At 52.6% G+C, this 22,280-nt stretch overlaps 1 protein-coding gene across 1 annotated transcript in view; it reads left to right on the top strand.

Annotated features, from left to right (window-relative positions):
* The first annotated feature begins 604 nt into the window (after positions 1–604).
* Positions 605–22,280, top strand: part of LOC142823855 (uncharacterized) — a 31,803-nt gene continuing 10,127 nt past the window's right edge. Inside the window, exons 1-5 of the mRNA XM_075915507.1 lie at positions 605–620; positions 1,910–2,200; positions 5,061–5,105; positions 7,061–7,144; positions 7,772–7,796. Coding sequence (XP_075771622.1) covers positions 605–620; positions 1,910–2,200; positions 5,061–5,105; positions 7,061–7,144; positions 7,772–7,796 — 461 coding nt within the window. The remainder of the gene's footprint in view (positions 621–1,909; positions 2,201–5,060; positions 5,106–7,060; positions 7,145–7,771; positions 7,797–22,280) is intronic.

Below are 22,280 nucleotides of genomic sequence, written 5' to 3'. Positions count from 1 at the left end.
TTTGCAACCCTTTTGAATAGGTCCTGGAAGTGCTTCAGGTCATCCAAGGGAGAGGCATCATCTGGAATCATTGCTTCATCCGGTGACGACGAAGGACAGTCAGTTGGAGAAACGTGTGGCCGAGGATCTTCTGTCTCGGACAGTTGGCCCTCTTCTGGTTCTGAGTGATCCTGATGGATGGTTAAGCTTTCTGATGGAGGTGATGAAAACAATCTTTGTGGACGCTCTGGTAAGTGCTGCGCACTGGGTGATAGACAGTTACGTGAAGAACTCCTATAAGATAGGGTAGCGCGACCAGGGTGGGGGCGATCATATTCAGCCCTATGGTAGCGATCATAGTAACGGTCAGAACGTGCTGGTGAAGAGTATCTGGAGGATCTTGAACTGCGAATATAGTAGATCCGTCGTGGCGACCGCCTAGGTGATCTATGCCTTGATGAACTCCTTGGGGAGCGAGAACGTGATGGGGGGCGTCTTGTTTCTATATAGACCGTGTCCCCATGGGAAGGTCCTCTTAGCACTTGATAAGATGGGGAAAGACTATAGTCCCGGTGCCTTCGGTACCTGGGTGGAGAAGGAGACGGTCCTGGAGAGAAGGTAGGCGATGGGGAAAGCGCCCTGTAAGTTTCTCTCTCTGCGGCTTTGCAATGCAGTGAAGCCTTGTCAATTTCTCCTGCTGGTGGAGAGCTCGGTGCCGCACGCGGCTGTAATGCCTCTGTATCGCCACATGGGGGCAGCGTTGACCGTGCCGACGAAGAGCCCGGTGCCGGCAGATCAGCCAGCGGTGCCGCCTGAGAGACTTGGCGGCTCGGCACCGAGGGGTTTAAAATCTCCGCCGCCGGCGCCGCTTGGGCGGCAGTTGGCGGTGCCGGCTTTCGCGCTCCTGCCGATGCTGGTTTCTGCGCGGTTTTTGGAGCCGGTGCCGGTCTCGTCTGACCAGGAGCCCGTTTCTGCCCTGGGACTGCTGACCCAGATGCCTCGTCAGGGCATCTTGTTTTAGTGGTGTCTGGCAGCGATCGAGCTGGGGACGCCTTAGTCTTTTTTGTAACGGCTGTCCCGGGAGACGTTGCCCGCCGTTTCTGGGCTGCTATGCCAGAGGCGGGTATGGCATCGGACTCCAGCGCCTTGCCATAAAGAATAAGTTTGAGGCGCAAGTCTCGGTCCTTACGAGCCCTTGCCGTTAACTTGCTACAGTGAGTGCACTTCTGGGGGACATGCGTCTCACCCAGGCACCTCACACAAGAATCATGACCGTCTGATATCGGCATAGGGTCCTGACAGACGGAGCATTTTTTAAAACCGGGGGATCCCGGCATAGTGAATTAAGGAGGAGGGAGAAATTGAGTACTCTCCTCCACTTGTCCCCTCAACTGGCTGTGAGATCCAGTCCGTTTTTCTTCTTCTTCTTCTTTTTTTTTTTTTTTTTTCTTAAGTAAAAACCAACAAGAACTAATTAACTAATCAGGCTCTGAACTATTTACAAATGTGAAGGCTTCTTTGAAAAAGCTGTTGCGAAGTGAAACTGACAAGTAGGAGCTCTCGTCCGCGACCGAGGGCGGCTGAGAGGAACTGAGCAAGCCGGACCGCGCACAACACATCAAAGGCGCGAACGCCGCCTCGGGCAGCCACGCATGCGCGGTCCGGCGGACCACGGCTCTGATAGCTCTCCGATTCGCGGCGCCGGGACGGGACCCGACACCTGGAGTGGAGCACCCACGGGGCCACTCGAAGAAGAATAAAGTTTCTGATCATCAGAGAGAGCTCTTTTCCCTGTCTGACCAGCTGAGCTGGGATCAGAGCCTCCATCTGAGATGTGGTTCAGACTCCCTGTCATTTATCTCCGGCCCCATCAACAGCGCTGGGCACCAGCAATGCCCCACTGGCAGCTCTGACCCCTTCCCCTTCCCAGGTGCTCTCCGTGCCCCCAAGCTCAACCTGAACCAGACGTCGGCCCGGCCGGGGGACTCTGTACAGTTCCAGTGCTCTGTGACCTCTCAGCTCCCGGCCACCCGCGTTGTCTTCTGCAAGGATGGGGAGGAGGTTTCATCCCAGAGGGTGGAGGCGAAAGCTTTCTACAGCTATAACCATGTGGTGTCCAAGGATGGCTCTGGGAATTACACCTGTCGATACGAAATCAAGTACAGCAACAACCGGGTGAGCAGATCCTGGCTCAGCCCTGCCAAGTACCTCAGAGTCACTGGTAAGGGATGTGCATGTATATCTGTGCGTGTGTGTGTCTGTCTCTGTGTGATCCAGCTCAGCTCTGCCCAGCAAAAAAATGGGGGTGGGAGTAAATGGCAGGGTGAGGCAATAATTAAATAACCAGCCCCTGAAAATACAATGCTGAAATGCATCAAAATCTGAAACCAAAACATTTTCACAAAAAAGCTTTTACCCATCTCAGCTCAGATGGCCCAACCCAGAGAGGAGGGGAATAGCAGGGCCATCCATGGGGTGAGGGTGGAGAAACCTCCCATGGTACTCCAGGAGCAGGGCATAGGGCAGCCTCCTCCCTGCAGGCCCCACCTCTGTTCCATCCTTGTTTCACCCCCACCATATCCCTTCCCGCCCCTGATCTGCCCCTCCCAGCGCACACAAGGCTGACAATAACTGGGGGAGGGCAGCAGCAGGGATCTCCCCACCTCGCCCCATGCACTCACCCTGTGGCAGGTGCCTGAACAACTCAGCAGCCAGCTCCACGGTGCCTCTCTTCCCTCTGTCACAGAGAAGCTGAGCTCTGTAGATCAGGGCAGGGCAGCCGAGTGGAGTGGCCAGAGCAGGCTGTGGAGGCTGTTGAGGGGTTTAGATGGCTGCCATGGGACCCCACAAAGCACAGAGCTTAGGGTATCTGTGTCAAACCATCCTGTGGCCGGGACAGCTCTGGGGGAGGGGGACATCACAGAAAGGTCTCACTGGAAGAGACCACAAGACTGATATGACATTTTCATCAATAAACTAGGGAAATACAACCCAGTTGGGGCTACAGTAAGGTGGGTGCATAGCTGGCTGGATAACCATTCTGAGAGAGTCGTTATCAATGGTTCACAGTCATGCTGGAAGGGTAGAACAAATGAAGTTCCCTCAGGGTATGTTGTGGATCCGGTTCTGTTCAATATATTCATCAATTATTTAAATGATGGCATAGAGAGTACCCTGATAAAGTTTGCAGATGATACCAAGCTGAGATGGGTGGCAAATACTCTGGAAGAGAGGGTCATAATTCAAAATATTCTGGACAAACTGGAGAGTGATGCCAAAATTTAAAAAGGGCTCTAGAAGTGATCTTGGTAATTACAGACCAGTAACACTGACATGAGTGCCAGGCAAATTAGCTGAAACTAGAGTAAAGAATAAAATTGTCACACACACGGGTGAACACAATTTCTTGAGGAAAAATCAACATGGTTTCTAAAAAAGGAAATCCTGCCTTACTAATCTACTAGAGTTCTCTGAAGGCGTCACCAAACATGTGGACAAGGGGGATCCAGTGGATGTAGTGTACTTAGCTTTCGAGAAAGCCTTTGACAAGGTCCCTCAACAAAGTAAAGAAAGTTGTAGTGGGATAAGAGGGAAGATCGTCTTGTGCATTGATAGCTGGTTAAAAGACAGGAAACGAAGACTACGAAGGAATGGTAAGTTTTCAGAATGGCGAGTGGCAAGTAGTGTGGCCCCCGGGGGTCTGTAATGGGACCAATCTTATCCAACCTATTTCTAAATGACCTGGAGAAAGGGGTAAACAGCTGGCAGTTGAAACTAAACTGCTCAAGAAAAGTTAAGACCAAAGCAGACAGCGAAGAGCTTCAAAAAGATCTCACCAAACTAAGAGATTGGGCAACAAAATGGCAAATGAAATTTAATGTGGATAAATGTAAAGTAATGCACATTGGAAAAATAATCCCGACTATACATACTATATGATGGGGATTATTTGGCTACAACTACTCAAGAGAGAGAGTCTTGGAGTTACTGTGGATAGTTCTTTGAAAACATCCACTCAGTGTGCAACAGTAGTAAAAAAAGGAAACAGAACTTTAAGAATAATTTAAAAAGGGATAGAAAATAGGACAGAGAATGTCTTATTTCCCCTATATAAATCCATGGCACACCCACGTCTTGAATACTGCATAGAGATGAGGTTGCTTTATCTCAAAAAAGATATATTGGCATTGGAAAAGATTCAGAAAAAAACAACAAAAATTATTAGAAGTTTGGAATGGGTGCTATATAAAGATAGATTAAAAAGAGTTGAACTTTTCAGCTTGGAAAAGTGGGGATATGATACAGGGGTGGAAAAAGTGAATAAGGAAAAGTTCCCATAACATAAGAAGTATGGGTTACCCAATTAATGAATACGTAGCAGGTTTAAAACAAACAAAAGGATTTTTTTTCATGCAATACACAGGAAACGGATGGAACTCCTTGCCAGAGGATGTTGTGAGGGCCAGGACTTTAAGAGGCTTCAGCAAAGAATTAGATAAAATTAATGGAGGTTAGGTCCATCAATGGCTATTAGCCAGGATAGGTAGGAATGGTGTCACTATCCTTTGTTTTCTGCCCTAGTCAAGTTTATAAACGTTTGATCAATGTTGTTTTTCTCCTCTGGACTCTCTCCAGTTTCTCCACCACTCTCCTAGAGTGTCACACTCAGAACTGGCCCCTGTTCTGCACCTGAGGTCTCATCAGTGCTGAGCAGAGCAGAACAGCGACCTCCCGTGTCTTACACACACTCATGTTGCTGAATAAGATCCAGTTTGTGACCCACCCTGAGCCCAGGTCCCTTCCAGCAGCCCTGCCCCCAGCCAGTGGCTGCCCATGGTCAGTTGTGCTGGGGCCGTGTGTGGGCCTGGACTGGGCCAGGCCCTGCTCTGATCCCTTGTGTTTGTTGCCTAGGCGATGACTCCAGCAGCAGCACTGACAAGAGTTCATCCCGCCAGATGATGCTTTGGAAGCGTTTCTGTGCTCTGGGGCCTCTATTAAGGGAAACATGGGTCCTGGGCTGGGCAAGCCCCCAGTCTGAGTGCGATCGCCATGGTGATGTCTCTTGTATATTTATTGCCTAGGTGATGGCTCCAGCAGCGGTGGTGGTGACGGTTCCTCGCCAGCAGGTAAATGCTTCTGAAGAGTTTCTGTGTCCTGGGCTGGGCAGCCCCAGTCTGAGTGTGATCCCCCTGACGATGGATGTAGGGAAACACACATGGGGATGGGCTCATCCAATGTGTTGCTCTCTCTTCCTGCAGCTCTGCCCGGCTTTGCCCAGCATGGCTGAGCCTGGAAATGTCTCTGCAGGGCAGGAAAGTGGCTCTGTCAGAGGGGGAATCCCAAACCCTTCTGCTGGGCAAGTTTCCTCTGGAGTTCCCTGCCCCCTCTGCTAACCCGGCAGCCAGTGAGTTGTTGCCTCCTCTGCACTCACTGGGTGGGGGGTTGCTCTGGCAGGAGGCACCAGACGCATCATCCCACCTGGGCTCCCAGGTTCTGTCTCCGTGTCATTAGCTAGTTACACTCTGTGCTCCAAGCCTAACCCATAGTGTCACACCCGGCGTGTGGGCAAACCCCTCTGCCAGGAACCTCAGCCCAGCACCAGTGTCCGGTTCCCAGGCTGCAACTGAGCCCCAGGGACTGATCTTTTTAGAGCCCAAACCTGCCTGTTTGCCCCCCTCTCTCCAAAGCATGTGAATCAGCAAACTGATCCCTCCCCAGCATATCTACGAAGGCTGTGGGCCATGCTTGCCAGGCAAGGAAAATAGACTCTAGTTAACTGTGCTGCTTAGAGTGACACTGATATTATCTAAAAATTTAAAAAAACAAGTGGCCATGTAGTATCTTAAGAACTCACAAAATATATAGATAGTATCATCAGTTTTCCTGGGCACAACCCACTTTTTTCATTTTACCCACAAAAGCTCATGGTAATATACATTGAAGGTGCTAGTGGACCACTCCTTTTTTCTTAAGTTTTTCAAGTTTAAGTTACAGACTAACACATCGACCCCTCTGAGACTAGTCTTATTTGGGCCTCAAGAGCGTGCGAGGACTCGAGAATTCTGTACTGTGAGACATTCTGACCTTTCACATTTTCTTTCCATCCTGAATCCGGATGGCGAGTCAAAACTTTAGATTTTGCACGGAACAAAAAATCAGCCACATTTCAGTTCCGAAAGAGACTAAAGGGGCTTGTCGAAAGGGTTTGCTTTTGAATCGACAGCATTTTCTGATGGAAAACTCTTCTGCTGGTGTTTTCCTACAAGCTCCACACACATCTCTGCAGCTGCCCAGACCTCTGGCCCTGGCTCGGGAAAGCTCTCATGCCTCGGCTCCAGTCCAACACTATGCAGGGCAGCACCCATGTATGTGCTTCACTTTGAGCACCTGCTGCATTCCCATGTTGTCACTAAAGTTATTGTGTACAGTTAAGGTGGCTGTGCTGAATCGTGATGTTTTCCCGAGACAGGGCAATTCCCACAGGGATGTTTCCCTGAGCTCACCGTACTGCTGGGGGAATCCAAGTTCATTCCACAAAAAATTGTGAACAAATCTATTTCATTCAAAACTTGTCATGGGAAATTTCAGTGTTTGAAAAAAATCATGGAAATAATAAAAAAAAATGTCCTTTGATCTTAACTTGTCTTGACAGTTTCCTTTGGGAAGGGAGAAGCCCACAAATTTTCAGATATTTGCATTTTTATTTATTTAGTTCAAAAGCAAATGGACTTTTTCCGTCCATCTCTGGATTTTGAAAAACAAAATGAAACAAAAGTGTCAATGCAAAGCAAAACCAAACGGCACCTTTCGTGTCAACTTTATTTTTGTTGGGAAACTAAGAAGGTTCTTGCATGTGAATTTTTGGGGGGGAAGATTTTGATTTCAGTTAAACTCTGTTTGGATTTCAAATAAAAAGACTGACAAAAAAACCCTCCAAAGAACAAACTGTGGGAAAGAAAAGCCAGTAAAGTCTCCCTGCAGCTGGACAGAAGAGAGTTTGGGGGTTTGTTCATGAACTCAGCTGGGAGGCACTTCCTGGTGGCCTCTTGGAGGAGCCATTCACAGAGAGGTTCTTTCCTAGGGCCGGATCTAAAGCTCCTGTTGGGAATTACAGTCCCTGCTGTGCTGGTGCTGGCTGTGGCTCTTTATCTGCTGGGAAGGAAAGGTGGGTGTGAGAGTGAGGCCAAGCTGTGATAGTAAATGTGCAGAAAGACGTGGCAGAGACAACCCCTGAGTGTGCCTGGGATGGGGGGAGAGAGATGCCCAAAGACCCAGTGAAATCATGGTTTGGGGAGGCTGGCTGGGGACAAAGATCAAAGAGATGGTGATAGGATTCTTTTTGGGATTAGCACCTGGTAAATCTCAGCCATGAATGGGAGTCCACTGATTCCCAACAAGTCACTAGGGTGGGGTCTTTGTATCGGCCTGGGGGATTTGATCCTTGGGGGCATTTTCAGGGTTTTCTCTCCAAACATGAGGATTATGAACTTACTTCTGCTTTCTTCTTCATGAAAATTAAATTCTCACTGAACCCCTGATTCTTAGACCTGGGCTTTATGTAGAACACGAAATGCCATGAGACTGACTCTACAGTCATTAGACGTGGTCAAACCAGACCCAGGGAAAGTCGGGGCGGCTGGTAGAGAAGAGCACTGGGCCGGGCCATGGGGAGGGGGCTCTGTGTCACTGTGATGAGGAATTGGGTCCATGTCACTCAGTTTTTCTCTCTCTCTCTCTCTCTGCCCACGAGGAAACGTGTCCCCATCTCTGATCACTGTCTCACTGCTTCCAGTTGTGTCTCTGCGAAGGGATCAAAGGTAAGAGGAGATTGTTCCCTCTCCCCTCTGGTTTCCTCTCTGTGTCTGGTCTCTCTCTCTCAAACAAGGGCCAGCAGGCTGCCTAGAGTCCAAGCAGCTCTCAGCTCTCCTGCAGTGAAGTCTGTGAGCTCTGGGGGAGTTTTGGAAAAGCCCAGGGCAGGATGAGCTCCCTGGCTGGGATGGATTCGGGAGGGCATGAGGAGATGCTTTAAGGAAGGGGTTTGCCAAAGCAGCGTGTTCCCATCCCGTTCACCAGCACCAGAGGGAGCGTGTTTGAAAACCAGCCCCGGGTGTGTGACAGAAGGAACGTGACCCCTTTTTACACTCGGGGTGTTGGGGCTGTTTGGTGGCACCGACCAAGCCAGCCAGTTCCCTAGAACAGGGTCTGTTCTTCTGGGGCAGGGCTGGGGGAGGCCAAGCCTGGCTGGGAACCAAGAGGCTCCAGTCCCTCCGGCATTAGCTCCATCTGTCAGAGCTGGAAATGGGTGACAGGGGAGGAGTCACTTGAGGATTCCCTGCTCGGTTCACTCGCTCTGCGGCATCTGGCACCGGCCACTGTCGGCCAACAGGACACTGGGCTGGATGGGCCTTTGGTCTGACTCAGTCTGGCCGTTCTCGTGAGCTCCCATTCAAGGAGGCCAGCCTGGGCCCCTCCCCTTCTGCCCAAGGACACACCCCTCCCCTTGTGCCCCCTCACCTGTGCAGGAGCCTTGAGGCCTTCAGCATGGCCAGAGGAGCCTGCCCCATCTGCCCTGAATCCAGGCCCACTGGCTGGCCCAGGCTGCCAGCCGACCCACCCCAGACAACCAGGGCTGCTACCCAGCCGGCCCTCCCAACCCCACCCTTAGTCGGGTTCAGGGGAGGGGCTGAGCATGGATGGGCAGGGTAGCAGCATGTGAGGGGCCACCGGGGGAGAGCAGGACGTGGGTGGGGTCACCTCTCGCTGTTTGGGGAGGCCTAGCAACGCACATGCAGCTGGCCTAATGCCAGGCAAGGAACAGCCACACCTGTACCTGCCCCCAGCTCACAGCAGGGATGAATTCGGTGCAGGTCTGAGCAAGGCAGTGGTGCTGACCCCATCCTCCAACCCTGCTGGGGAGAGCCAGGCAACAGGGACACCATGGGCATTCAGAGCTCCCTGTACATGTGAATTACACAGGGGGCGGAGGAGAATTTGCATGTGCTCTTGGCTAACAGTCTGCCTCTCCACCCATGCACACAGACCCTGCAGAGAGTCTCTGCGAGTCGCTCCCCATGGCTCTGCAGCAGCACCTGCCACTCGGACTCCCCTCAACAAATGCTGCCTTCCCTTGTGCAGCCCAGCGGTCTTGCTGGAGCCCTTCTGGCGACCACGGGGCCCATTCGCTCATTATGAGCCCTGTAGTAGGGGCACGGTGAGCCGAGTGCAAAACCAGGCAGCCTTGGGGTGACCAGCTGGGCACAGAGAGGGACAGGTGCATGGGGAGACTAGAACAGTTTCCAGGCTCTGACAGTGCCTGGCCCAACCTGGAATCCCAGTGCAGCGACTTTGCCAATAAACCTGATGGGGTAGAGGCAGGTATGACACACAGACCCTCAGTGCTTGGACCCCCACCCCAGCTCCCAGCTGTGTGTGATCCCGGCCTGCCTCCTGCCTCCCTCACCCCCTGCCACTGCTTGAAGGGTTCTGACTGTAGCTGCTTCTCCCCGAACATTCCTTCCTTCTCTGCTCTGCCCCCAAACAGCCCCACCCACCCCTCCTGGGACAGGGGAGCGGGTTGGCAGACTGGGCTGGAAAGGGGGCTCTGAAGCTTCATTTCCACATTATGCAAAGAGATTAGAGTTGAACCCTAAGGATAAACTTTCCATCTCAGCATTGTGAGCAGGCCTGAGACAAATGTCCATTTTTATTTGGGTGAAAATAATTTTTTAAAAAAGGTCCAAATTTTACAGATAAAGGCAGGGGAGGGGGAGGAGCTTGAAAAAAAAAATCAAAGAGAAAACCAAATTGTCCATTCACAAGAAAGCAGTTTGGCCAGACATTTGACTTTGGCACAAATATTGTTTGTGAAAAAAAATCCTGTTGAAACTTGTCACCTGGTTTACACTTTGCCAAAGCTGCGGAGTTCTCTTCAACTTCTGTCCTGAGAGGTCAGGGATTTCTGGGTCCCTCCAGTCGTAGCTCCCTGCTCACCTACTGGTGGGTTGGGCAGTTGGTTTCTTGGCCATGTTGCAGAAGCAGAGCACAAAGATCAAGTCTCACCTGTAGGAGATTTCCCCTCTGTGAAAGGTGAAGCTTTTTTATCCAGATTATCCCTGGTTATTCAGAATTCGGGATCCCTGCCTGTCAGCTGAGTGTGAGCTAAATTCAGATATAGGGACCTAGCAGGAAAACTAGCCAGGTGAAGAAACCTACTCACAGCTGGATCCCTGCAAACAGGTGCAGTATCACCAAGGTGACACACAGAGAGCAGGTGGCATCTCTGATTCCCCCCGTCCTTACTTCTCCCCACAGGGAAGGAGCCCAGCGTGACACCAGCAATGCTCCTGAAGATCAGATACAATGTAAGAGCTTTTATATAACATTGGAGTTTCTGGGGTCACCTACCCATGATGGAAAAATGTGGGGCCGGGAGGAAATGTCTCAATTGAGGGGATGGACAGATCCCAGATCAGTGTTTCTGATCAAGAGTTACAACAAGAAGCTGCCTGTGATCAAAGTGAATGAAGATAAAGAGTCCTCGGGGTCCCAGGGCTGGTGCATCTGAGTCCCTGGGGTTCCTTTGTCCCCCCCTTTTGCCTGTGATCTGCAGCCCCACATCGCCAGGGCTTAGGGGACTGGAGTGAAATGTTGCCCCTTCCTTTCACACATGGAAAGGTACATCCCAGGGAAAGCTCCCACTGGAAAGTGTCCCACTTTTGTTACATGGTGCTCAACGACTGCTCGGGGGGAGCCCTGCGCTGGCTGGGGGAGAGTTAGAGCCATGGGGTTATAATTCATGCTCTAGGTGTTGTCATCCTTTGAGAGCACTTACACCCCAGTGACAATGTGTAACTGTCGTTCTCTCCCCAGATGCCTCTGTGAATTTGTCGGGAAGCACCATGGTGAGTTGCACTTTTACTAAGGATGAAGTGAGATGAGACCGGAGAGCAACTGGTTTGACTTTTTCAGCTTGGCAGGGACCCACCCACTTGGAACGTGGATTTCCTGCCGACTATCTCACGTAGCTATACTACAGATGTATTTTACCTCCTATGGCCAGAGATGGGGCACTAGATGAGTCAGGCTCTGACTTACAACAGAGAATTTGTTACCAGGTGTCTGACTGGTGGGGTTTGCCCTCGTATGCAGCATCTAATTCATCAGTATATGTGTGACCAGGAAGGAATTTTTACCTGGATCAGACTGGCAGGGACCAGCGGGTGTATCTGTCTTCCTCTGAAGCACAGGGCCCGGGTCGCTGTCAGGTTTGAACTAGTTTAACTTTGTGGAGTCTCTGGAATATGACGTCACTATAATTCAGCCAGATATTAGAGGGGAGGTGTCAGTAGAGACTCAGAGACTTTAAGGCCAGAAGGTATCATCATGGTCATGTAGTCTGACCTCCTGCACATCGGAAGCCACGTAAACTCCCCCAGCCAGACCTCTAACATCCAGCAGAGTTACTAGTGACATCATGTTACAGAGACTGTAACCTGGAACTGCCTTGAGGGCTGGCTGGCATGGACAGGGGGGATGACTCCTGTACACAGCCGTTCTAATGGGAGGCATAAAAGGTCCAGACCAAGGCTATGGGGGGGGGGGGAATCTGATCTGCTTGCCTCAGTGGGGTTAATGTAGGAAGTGGGGTTGCTGGTGTTTCCCAGCCTAGATGCCCATAGAACTGCCCCTGATGTACGCACAGCAGGGCTGTCAGAGGGGCATCTTCTGGTTTCATTTCTCTGACCGTCAGCTGGCTGAGCAGAACAGTCACATGTTGGTGTTTTACAGAAGCATCCACGGCCCCAGAGAGAAGAGACTCCGACTTACGCAACCATCGCGCTGCAGAAGGACAGACGTCGTTGATACTCCAGTCGCTGAAACGCAGGGCTGGTCAGAGCACAGCCACATCACAGAACCTCCCCAAATCAGACACAACAGTAGGGGCCGTGTAGCCAGGAGTGGGGGATCTTCTCTGGGACCACAGCAGCACAATGCCCAGCGCCCAAAGTGCTGTAGGACACTGGAATAGGCTTCAGGCAAATGCTGCCTGTTTGCCTTTATATATATATATATAAAGTTTCTTCTGAATAAAATTAGGAAAATCCCCTGACTCTTTGTATTAGTAGCTCAGCTCCCAAGTGCTTTCAGCTCTGTTTAGAGATTCCTGTAAGTGCCAGCACCCAGCAGCTGATAAAAACAGAGTATTAGAGCAGTGGTTGTGTGAGGCTGGCAGCTTTGGAAAATATCCCCAGTGTATTTAGGTATTTAGATTTGGAAAGTCTGGCTGTGTTGCGAGCTTCCCAATTAGCGGCACAGGCCTTGCTGCTGAGCACCTCAGTGAGGCTCTGCCTTGTGCTGTTGACACTGGTGGATTTGGGGATCTCTGTTTCTCTCTTCTAAGTTTGGTTGTTGTTGCTACGGCAAGTTCCTTGGACCATTCTGTTTGCCTGTCCTGAGGAGCACATTTCTGCAGGGCTTTGAGCACCCAGGCACTTTTCCAGGGCAATTTTGGAGCATTTTCAACTTTCAGGTAATTAGGGAACTGAAGTGTGAAGGGAAAAAAAAGAGTCATCTTTGTGATCAGAGTCTTCTGCTTCAGGTTCATGCAGACAGTAACACACAGCCCTCCTCCCACTCAGCTACCTTTTCCTAACTTCGCTATCCCCTAGCACGCAACAATTACAAGTCAGGCTGTCACAATGTGCCCAGAGAGGAAAGAGCACCATGTGCTAGGGATGCCTTAGCTCTGGTCTTAAGTGATCAGAGCAAGGTTGGGGTTTGAGCCCTCCCCGCAGGAATCCTGGAGAGTGGCAGGGGAGCCCACTGGTCTGCCAGGCCTCTGGTTAAAGGTGGCGGGAGTGAGGGACTCAGATCCTTTCTCTAGCCAGTCCCACCAGAGCAGCGCATGGGCCAGGGAAGTTCCCCACAATCGTGGGACCATTCCCCTGCTTTCATACAGAGTCCTTGGGCCTCCTCCTTCCTTTCTCTGTGACTCAACCCCCATCTGTGAAATGGGGACAAAAATTCTGCCTTGTTTCAGAGATGGGGAGGGGGAGGAGGAGCAGGGGTGACGTTTGGTGGAAGGGGTGGAGTGAGGGCAGGGTGGGAATGGGAAGAGGCAGGGACCTCCCCAGAGCTAGGGGTGATTTGAGAGGAGTCACATGGGTCACATGGGGTGGTCATGTGACCAGGGCCTCCCTTGTGTCCCTCCCCAGCATTTAACATGGATTCGAGGATCACTGTAGCAGAGGGAGGGGAACCTGACCTGGCCCCCAAGGGAGAAGCAAAGGGGCTGGCCAGCAGCAGGTGCAGGGACTAGCAGGGGACCCATGTCAGGTGTTATGGCACCTGGCACTCACCAGCAGGGGAAGCGGAGGGAGGCGGTCCCAGTTTTGCTCTCCTGGCTGTCTTGGGAAGGGGCAGGACTGCCCCACACTCCCCAGTGGGAAGAGGAACGATACAGCGGAGGAGGGCAGGGCAGGAAGCAGCCTTGCTCCACTTACCCTGCTGCTGTGGGTGAGTGTGAAGGGGAAGGGGTTCCATTAGTCTCTCAGATTGCCTTGCTTGGGGAAATAGGTGGGGCAGGGAAGAGATGGGATGGAGAGGGAGAGGCTGGGTCTATGCGGAGGAGGGGATGTCCTGGCCCTTCCCTGAGTTAGTGTCCCCTCTCGGCCCTGTGACCAGTCCCACAAGTTTGAAATTGGGTGAGTAGTTTGGGGCATACTCAGTAGGCTCCCAGTAGCTGGACTCACAAACCCCACTGAAGCAAGAAGTCAGGGCAGCTGCTTTATTAAAACCAACTTGGCCACAGGAGCAAAAAGCCGCTGATTTCTGCTAACTTTGAATTATATTCCAACCAATTCATGCTGCTGTTACCTTCCCCGCAGTGAGGCACAAAGCTCCGTTAGTTACCAACAAAGGGAACAGGGAACACTGAGGTCTTTGCTTTTATTCTGTAGCCCATCTGCCAGGTAAAACCAGCAGCAGCCAAAGTCAGATTCAGGAGGTTTAGGGTGGACATCAGGAAAAACTTCCTAATGTTCAGGGTGGTTAAAAACTGGAATACATTTCCTAGAGAGGTTGTGGAATCTCCATCACTGGAGACATTTAAGAACAGGTTGGACAGACACCTGCCAGAGACAATCAGATGGCGCTTGGCCCTGCAGGGGACTGGACTCGATGATCTCTCAAGGTCCCTTCCACTTCTAGTGTTCTATGATTCTAGGGTTCAATATCCAGGGTTTCCTCTCTGTCCATCCAACCCGGAACTGGCTGGATCTTCCACCTGTAAATTCACCCACCCCCCTGGGTGCTGTGGAGAGTCAATGCTTCCTCACTCACATGTAGAATCTGGGTGTGGAAAAGAAACTTATTAAAAGGAGGGAAGTTACTTGGCAGTAATTTGGGAAAACCCCACAAACAGGCTCATGAGCAGAGCCATGAGTAATAGTCCTACCCCAGGTAGGTCGGGCAGCCTCCTTTTCTGCTCAGGTTCTGTGTCCCCTTCACATACCCAGCCCTTCTCTGCACCCCACTCGCAGACCCAGAGCTCAGAGGGGCAGCCACAGAGCTCACATCCCATCCTGAGTGGGGGAGGCAAAGGGGCACCTCACTCACCCTGCCGGCTGTTCACTGGCCCCCTGCCCCCCTTCTCCCTGCCCTTGAAACTGCCCTTCAGGCCGCTCGTGGTGCCACTCTGCTGCTCCCTGCCGGCCATCGGTCCCATCTGCTTCCGTCCTCCTCTCAGCTGTCACCTCTGTCCAGCCTTCGCTCAGTCACTTTGCAGGCTGGATGGGAACATGGCCCAGGTTCAAGTTCCATCAGCTCCCCATTATCTAGATCCCAGCAGGCTGCAGGGTAGAAGAATCCCAGCTCAGCTGCAATTAACTTAACAAGAGGTTCCCAATGAAGCGTATTTGACTCTATTGGTTGAATGTGATCACCTGTTTAAAAGGGTTTTCTGCTTTTACATTTCACTTCCTTCCATTTTTACCACCAAGAGAAGGGTGGAAAGATATTTCACATGACGTGTACGTCACCGCCTCACTCCCTTCCCCTCCCGCCGTGACGCTCGGCTGAGTGCCGTGCGCTCAGCCAGGCTGCCGCAGGGGAGGGGTATGGGGCGGAGACGTACACTGCCCCACCCTCTGGCCATGTATGTCACCGCCTCGCCCCCCTTTCCGTCCCGCAGTGGCACACTGCTGAGTTTTGCGCCGCTCCGCAGTGCTAGAAACTGGCCACTAGACGAGACCTTGTCTCTAAAAGTCTGACTTTAAATAAACCCTTAATTAAGAGGAGTTTTAATATATTAATTTATAGTGGCTGAATGCACATAATGTGGTTGCAATAAGCTTGATCACATTTGGGGGCATCTACAGCCATCAAATACAGTGCAAGACAGGGACCTAGTATCTGACGCTACAACAATAAAGCAGCATGTACAATGCCCAAAAGAAAAACACAAACTAAACAAGCCAGTGTACCGATGATGCAGCCATTTAAATGCCATCTATGCTCTCAAGATGTGAATTATTATCACAAAATGTAAACTGTCCAGCAGGCAAAACAAGCCCATAGCCACGCCATGCAAGATGGGTGATAGGTTAAGACCCCAGACTACTAATCTGTTGTGTGCTGCTGTCCCCGCTGGTTGTGGTTTTCATGTCTTTTTGTTCAGGCAGCAGCTGGGTTGGGCTTCTGCACCTCTTCACCCAGCTCAGCCTCACGGTCACCACAGCAGAGTAAAAGCTCCCCACAAATTGGATGCTGCAGCACTTCTGACACCAGAGAGGACTCAAACCTTGCTCGCACCAATGAGAACTGAGCAGGCACTTTTAACTTTTCATCAAAACACTTAGGCTACATCTACACTGCAGGGTTTTTATGGAAGAACTCTTTTGCGTCCACACCTCAAAGTGAATCGCTTTGGTGCAAGAGAGCATCCACACTGCATGGACACTCTTGCGCAAGAAAGTTCTGACGGCCATTTACAAAATGTTCATCAGAGCACCTGTGCTTTTTCGGATAGGCGAAATTTGAGCAAGAAACCTCTGTGGTGCGTCCACACATGCCTTTTTGCGCAACAGCTGTTGCATCACCCTCCCTGGTCCCCTCTTGCACTGATCAGCTGCAGCCACCGTAGTGTTTAGAAATGGGAGCCGGCTAGGAGCCAATAAACCAGAAAGGATCTAGCAAGGCCATCAGTGCAGGGATCCCTGGGAGAGGCTCTGGCCTGGGCTGGGCAGATGCTCTGGCTAGATGGGTCCATTGGTCACTTTTGGCCTTTACATGTACGCCACAAACATAAACTGCCCCGAACCCTCGTGAGAGCAGAGTAAATGGAGAGTGAAAGAATGAGGCAGGTTAATGTGTAAGGACAAAAATAACATTGTGAGAGCGGGTTACTGAATCCCACATCACAGCGTGTGACACAGACATCCCTGCTCTGGGTCTGGCCTGGGGAGAGCTCACTGCTAGGGTGGGGGAGGGTAGAAGTGTCTACACAGGGGACTTTGCAGATGTTTGGGGAGCTGTCACTCATCTTGTGGTTCCCGCTCTGCACCGCTGCTTGGTGCAACTGGACTGTGTGTGCAGAGTCGCTGAGCAGGGCCGCTGCTCACGGCACCAACTCTCCTCTCCCTTCCTCTTCTGAGCAGCAGCCAGACACTCTCTAGCCCTGCAGCATCTGGCTCTGTCCATATCCGCAGCTGGGCTGGAGCTTGGGTCTCATTCCGTCCTGCCTGTCCTGGGATGAGGGCCAGCGGGAGAGAGGCAGGATCTAGCCCAGTGGAAATTGGGGGAGGGACACTGTATGAGATCCATTAAACGCCCAGAGGGAAATGAACCCAGGTTGTGTCTCTGAAATAAAAAAAGAAGGAACTGTCTATTGTTGGACTGGTGCTAATGAAGCTAATTAGGGGGCTAATTAATTAGCACAGGTCCTACAACGGACAGGTACATTTGCTTCTCCTTTTTCTGTTATAAATTCCAGGTCTTTGCTATTCCTCCCCAGCTCCTCTGCTGAATTGGGTGGTGCTCCCAAAAGCTCATGATACTCGATATATTTTTGTGAGTCTCACAGATGCCGTGGGGCCTATTTGTTGCTTTGAAAGGTCCAGACTCTCAGGGCTACCCCTCTGATCACCCTTTTAAAAGGGTTTTCTACTTTTAGATTTCACTTCCCTCCCTTTTTGCCAAGAGAAGGATGGAAAGGTGTTTCACATGAGGTTTTGTATGATCATTAAAAAAATAAAACGTGCTGCAAAATATTTTCAGGCTGGTGTGTTCTGTGCAGGGCTTATGAGAGATTGAGTCAAACTCTGCTTCTATGACCTTCGGTTGAACTCCCCCATACGCTCCTGTCCAGCTGCTCTGCAGAACTGACCTCGTCTGACCCTACTGGGGCAGCACTCGCCTCTCATGGACACGCCCCTCTGGCCAAGCACCTGGGCCTGAACCATCTTGTTTGAAACCCTCTTCGGCCAGTCATCCCTCTGGCCCAGTTATACACTGTCTGTGTGTGAATCAACAACCCCCTTCCAGGGTCACCTTTAACAGGGGCCCATCTCAGAGCCCTTTGCAGTGTCCCTAGTCTAGTCCCTGCTCTGACTCTGCTGACAATAGCTCTTTGCAGCTCCTTTTATAGGACTATCCGGGCCCCTGACGGGCTGTTTCCTCCCCAGCCCGTCTAGCCCACTTGGAGAACTACTCTATAGTCTCTCTGGCCAAGGTGTGGCAGGACCACAAGCCTGCTCCAGAGAGTCTCAGGGCTTGGTCCCACCGTGTCACACCATCGCAGAGGTGAAAGGTGCCCGGGACAATCTGTTTCTTCATCACTTACTCTGCAAAGTGGCTCTGCAAAACTGCTCTGCCTTGTGCTCTTGATGTCACTTGTCCCCTCTGCTTGCCTGGCTTCCCGCAGGTTCTTCCCCTCGGTGCACCAGGCTTTCTTTGTGTATGTGAGGAAGGATTCCGCTCTTATTGGGTACTTTCCTGGCTTAGACACCACCCTGGTGGAATGGGCTGGAGGAAGGATCTGAGCCCTGTACCCGGAGCTCTGCCTGACCCTGAGGACTCCCCTTCTGCTCTGTACAGTGATTACAAGCAGAATCCTTGTAACCACAACAAACCTGGGCCCAGGATCCCTGTGGGTCCTGCCCGTGTCCTGGCTCTGCTGCAGGGATGCTGTGGGCTGGGCACATGCTCTGGCAGTGGCCACATGCTTCACGCTCAGGGTGGACGGACCCTTCTTCCCAGTGTCAGCCCCCTACATATCCCATCAGAGTTATAATCCACCCCCAAGTCTAACCTGCAAGGCCGCTTGACCAGTGGCCTCTCCCTGCTCTGAGCCTCTGCCCAAGGTCCCCCTCGCTTGCCACAGCTGCTCTTAGCACCCAGCTCTGGCCTGCAGCGGCTCCAGCCCCAGCTCTACCTCTGGCCTCTCTAGGTCTGCTTGCTGCAGCTGTTCTCCAGCACCGAGCTGCTCCCTGGGCTGCTGCTCCGGCTTCTCCAGCTCTGACTGGTGCAGCTCTGCCCCCAGCTCAGCCCAGGCTCCTGCTCTCTCCTCAGCTCTGCTGCACTGTCCCCAGGGCAGCTCCAGCTCACAGGGTAGGATGGGACCCCCCTGGCCTCCTGACTCAGAGGTCACTTCTGGACGCTGCTTCTCAACTGCCTTGTGTCCTCCCCTCCACTCCTGGGGGTGACGCGAGAGGGAAGAGACCTGGTGCCCGTCTCTCAGCAGGGACAGGAGACTCCTCAGCAGCCCAGTGCAGGGGAAGGGTCAGCCAGGGCAGGACGGGCAGCAGTGTCTGGAGCTGGGTTACGAGGAAGGGACGGGTGAAGACAAAGCCGGTGGGGAAGCCAGGGCAGTCCCAGGGTAGAGACAAAAGGTTCAGGCTCCTCCAATATTCAGGGCTCCCTAGTCACCCCGTGACCTTTCACCCTGGCCCAGCTGTGAACGGGGCTGTCTCAGCCCCCAGGGAGTGAGATGGGACTGGGAGGGGCTTTTTCAGCAATAAGTCTATTCTCAAATAATCAAACCCGGCCCCTTTGTTTCTCAGTCTCTGAGCCCTAAATAGAGACGCTGTGGCCGGAGCACGGCAGGGGGGCGGTGCGGGGCAGGAAATGGGGAGCGATAACGAGTATCAGACCCAAGGAGACAGATCACGTCAGAGGGAGGCTGCAGCGTCTCTCCTAGGTCAACCCTGCAAACCCCAAAGAGAAGGGAGAGGGGCTCCACCCTGGGGAGAGACGCGGAGATCAGAGCAGAGAGACCGGAGCTTCCCTTCGCTGAAGTCACAAAGGGCTGTGAGGGGCAGATCGAGCAGGGGGTGACATCAGATTGTCCCCTGCGGATCCCATCAAAGATTGAAACTGCTGGGCTGTTTCCATCCCACCATCGCCCGGATGCTCCTGTCTCTGTGCCTCCTGCTGCTCGGTGAGTACTGGGGAATCCTCGGCTAATTCACATCTGGTTGTGAGGAAACAAAACTGAGAGCAATTCCTGGCCCAGACTGTCGGGAAATCCTCTTCAGTGGGGAGAAATGGGAACCAGGGTAAACACTGGGGGCTCGTCTACACTGGCCCCTTTTCCGGAAGGGGCATGTTAATTTCAGAGATCGCAATAGGGAAATCCGCGGGGGATTTAAATATCCCCCGCGGCATTTAAATAAAAATGTCCGCCGCTTTTTTCCGGCTTTTAGAAAAGCCGGAAAAGAGCGTCTACACTGGCCCCGATCCTCCGGAAAAAGCGCCCTTTTCCGGAGGATCTTATTTCGTATCGACAGGTGTAATTCCCAGAGCCATCCTTGGACACCACATAGTTATAGCTGTAGATAGCCTTCGCCTCCACCCTCTGGGATGAAACCTCCTCCCCATCCTTGCAGAAGACGACGCGGGTGGCTGGGAGCTGAGAGGTCACAGAGCACCGGAACAGCACAGAGTCCCCCAGACGGGCCAACGTCTGATTCAGGTTGAGGTTAGGAATAAGACCCTCCGGAAAAGGGCGCTTTTTCCGGAGGATCGGGGCCAGTGTAGACGCTCTTTTCCGGCTTTTCTAAAAGCCGGAAAAAAGCGGCGGACATTTTTATTTAAATGCCGCGGGGGATATTTAAATCCCCCGCAGATTTCCCTATTGCGATCTCTGAAATTAACATGCCCCTTCCGGAAAAGGGGCCAGTGTAGACGTAGCCTGAGTGTGGGAGCTGCTGAGACAGATCTCCAGCTGGTGTGAATCAGTGTAGTGCAATTGGAGTCAATGCGGGTTTACACTAACTGAGGATCTGACCCTCTAGAGAGCTGAAAGGAAAGGCAGCCCCAGCTCAGCCGAGGTCTGTGTGCCAGGGATCTGCCCTGCCTCAGATCTAACGTCCTGCCTGGTTTGCTTCCTCAACACAGCAGGATTCAAGAATTTATTTCTCTTACAGGCAGTTTTTGTCCCTCAAGCGGGACCTCAGAAAGGGGAGATTTTATCTCCAGCACTGACCACACGTCCCCTTTCTGTTCCCAGCGCTGATTCCCAGTAGCCAGGAGATCTGCTCAGCTCCCGGTGAGTCCATCTGTCTGTCTGTCCATCTGTCCCCAAATTGCCCATGCCATTTACCCCTCCCTCTTCTCATGTCCAGCCACTGGCCCTCTGGGCCGCTCCCTCAGGTGCCACAGCAACGGCCTGGGAAAGCAGCCAGGGCTGTGTAGGATCCCAGCAGGTCTCATGGTCGACACCTCCTTGACCCATTGCTTCAGCCCTGCTCTGAGCTGGGGCCACTGGGCGACTGGTCAGAGAGTCACCTCCACAGCCTGTTCCACCTCCCCCTCCTCCCCCGAGCACTAGCCCTGGGAAGCAGAGAACACCCCGGCTCTGACCCCGAGGGATTTATGTTCCCACACTCTGGATCCAGCCCCTCCCAGGTGCAGGTCTCTGCACTGGAGCTCACCCCCCACAGGGACTCACCCTGCTCCTCTTTCCTAAATGCCAGCAGCACTGTGAATAGCCAGACTAGGCAGGCGGCGTTTGAGAAGCTACAGCCAGACAGGACCATTCTATAACCCAGGCTGTGGACACAGCTTCTTGGCTGTTGGCCAAATGCCACGAGGCAGCGACTGGCCTTTCTGTATGGGCTGTGGTGTTGGCCATGCCTAGAGAGCTCTCAATAGCCAGAGTCCAGCCTCACTGAAGGGCCACCTCGTTCCTGGCCATACTGCCCCAGCCAGGGCCCCTTGTTCTAGGAAGTGCATTGTGCCATGAAATAAAGTTTCTGATCACCAGGGAGAGCTCATCCCCCTGTCTGCCCCGCAGGGCTGGGATCAGAACCTCTCTCTGAGACGTGGTCCAGACTCCCTGCCATTTACCTCCTATCTCATCAACAGAGCTGGGTACCAGCAACGCTTCACTAGCAGCTCTGACTCCTTCCCCTTCCCAGGTGCTCTCCGTGCCCCCAACCTCAACCTGAATCAGACGTTGGCCCGTCTGGGGGACTCTGTGCTGTTCCGGTGCTCTGTGACCTCTCAGCTCCCAGCCACCCGCGTCGTCTTCTGCAAGGATGGGGAGGAGGTTTCATCCCAGAGGGTGGAGGCGAAGGCTATCTACAGCTATAACTATGTGGTGTCCAAGGATGGCTCTGGGAATTACACCTGTCGATACGAAATCAAGGACAGTGACAACCGGGTGAGCAGGTCTTGGCTCAGCCCTGCCAAGTACCTCAGAGTCACTGGTAAGGGATGTGCGTGTGTGTGTGTGTGTGTGTGTGTGTGTGTGTCTGTCTATCTGTCTGTGTTCCAGCTCTGCTCTGCCCAGCTTCAAAATGGGGGGTGGGGGTAAAGGGCAGGGTGAGGCAATAATTAAATAAGCAGCCTCTGAAAATGCAAATGCTGAAATGCATCAAAATCTGAAACCAAAAAATTCTCACAAAACAGATTTTACTAATCTTATCTCAGATGGCCCAACCCAGAGAGGAGGGGGATAGCAAGGCCATCCGTGGAGGAGAGGGTGGAGAAACCCCCCATGCAACCCCTGGAGCAGGGCGTAGGTCAGCCTCCTTCCCACTGCAGGCCCCACCTCTGCTCCACCCTTGTTCCACCCCCACCGCATCCCTTCCTGGCCCTGCTCTACCTCTTTGTCCCCACCCAGGGCAACACAAGGCTGGCGATACATGGGGATGGGCAGCAGCAGGGATCACTTTGCCCCCACTCCCGCCCCGTGCACTCACCCTGTGGCAGGTGCCCAAGCAGCCAGCTCCACTGTGCCGAGCCGCACTGCCCTCCCAGCCCACGGTGCCTCTCTTGCCTCTGCCACAGAGAAGCTGAGC

The sequence above is a fragment of the Pelodiscus sinensis genome, unplaced genomic scaffold, assembly GCF_049634645.1.
Source record: "Pelodiscus sinensis isolate JC-2024 unplaced genomic scaffold, ASM4963464v1 ctg34, whole genome shotgun sequence".
NCBI classification, from domain to species: Eukaryota; Metazoa; Chordata; order Testudines; family Trionychidae; genus Pelodiscus; species Pelodiscus sinensis.
Note: the sequence above shows the minus strand (reverse complement) of the source record. Positions and strands in the feature narration are given on the sequence as shown.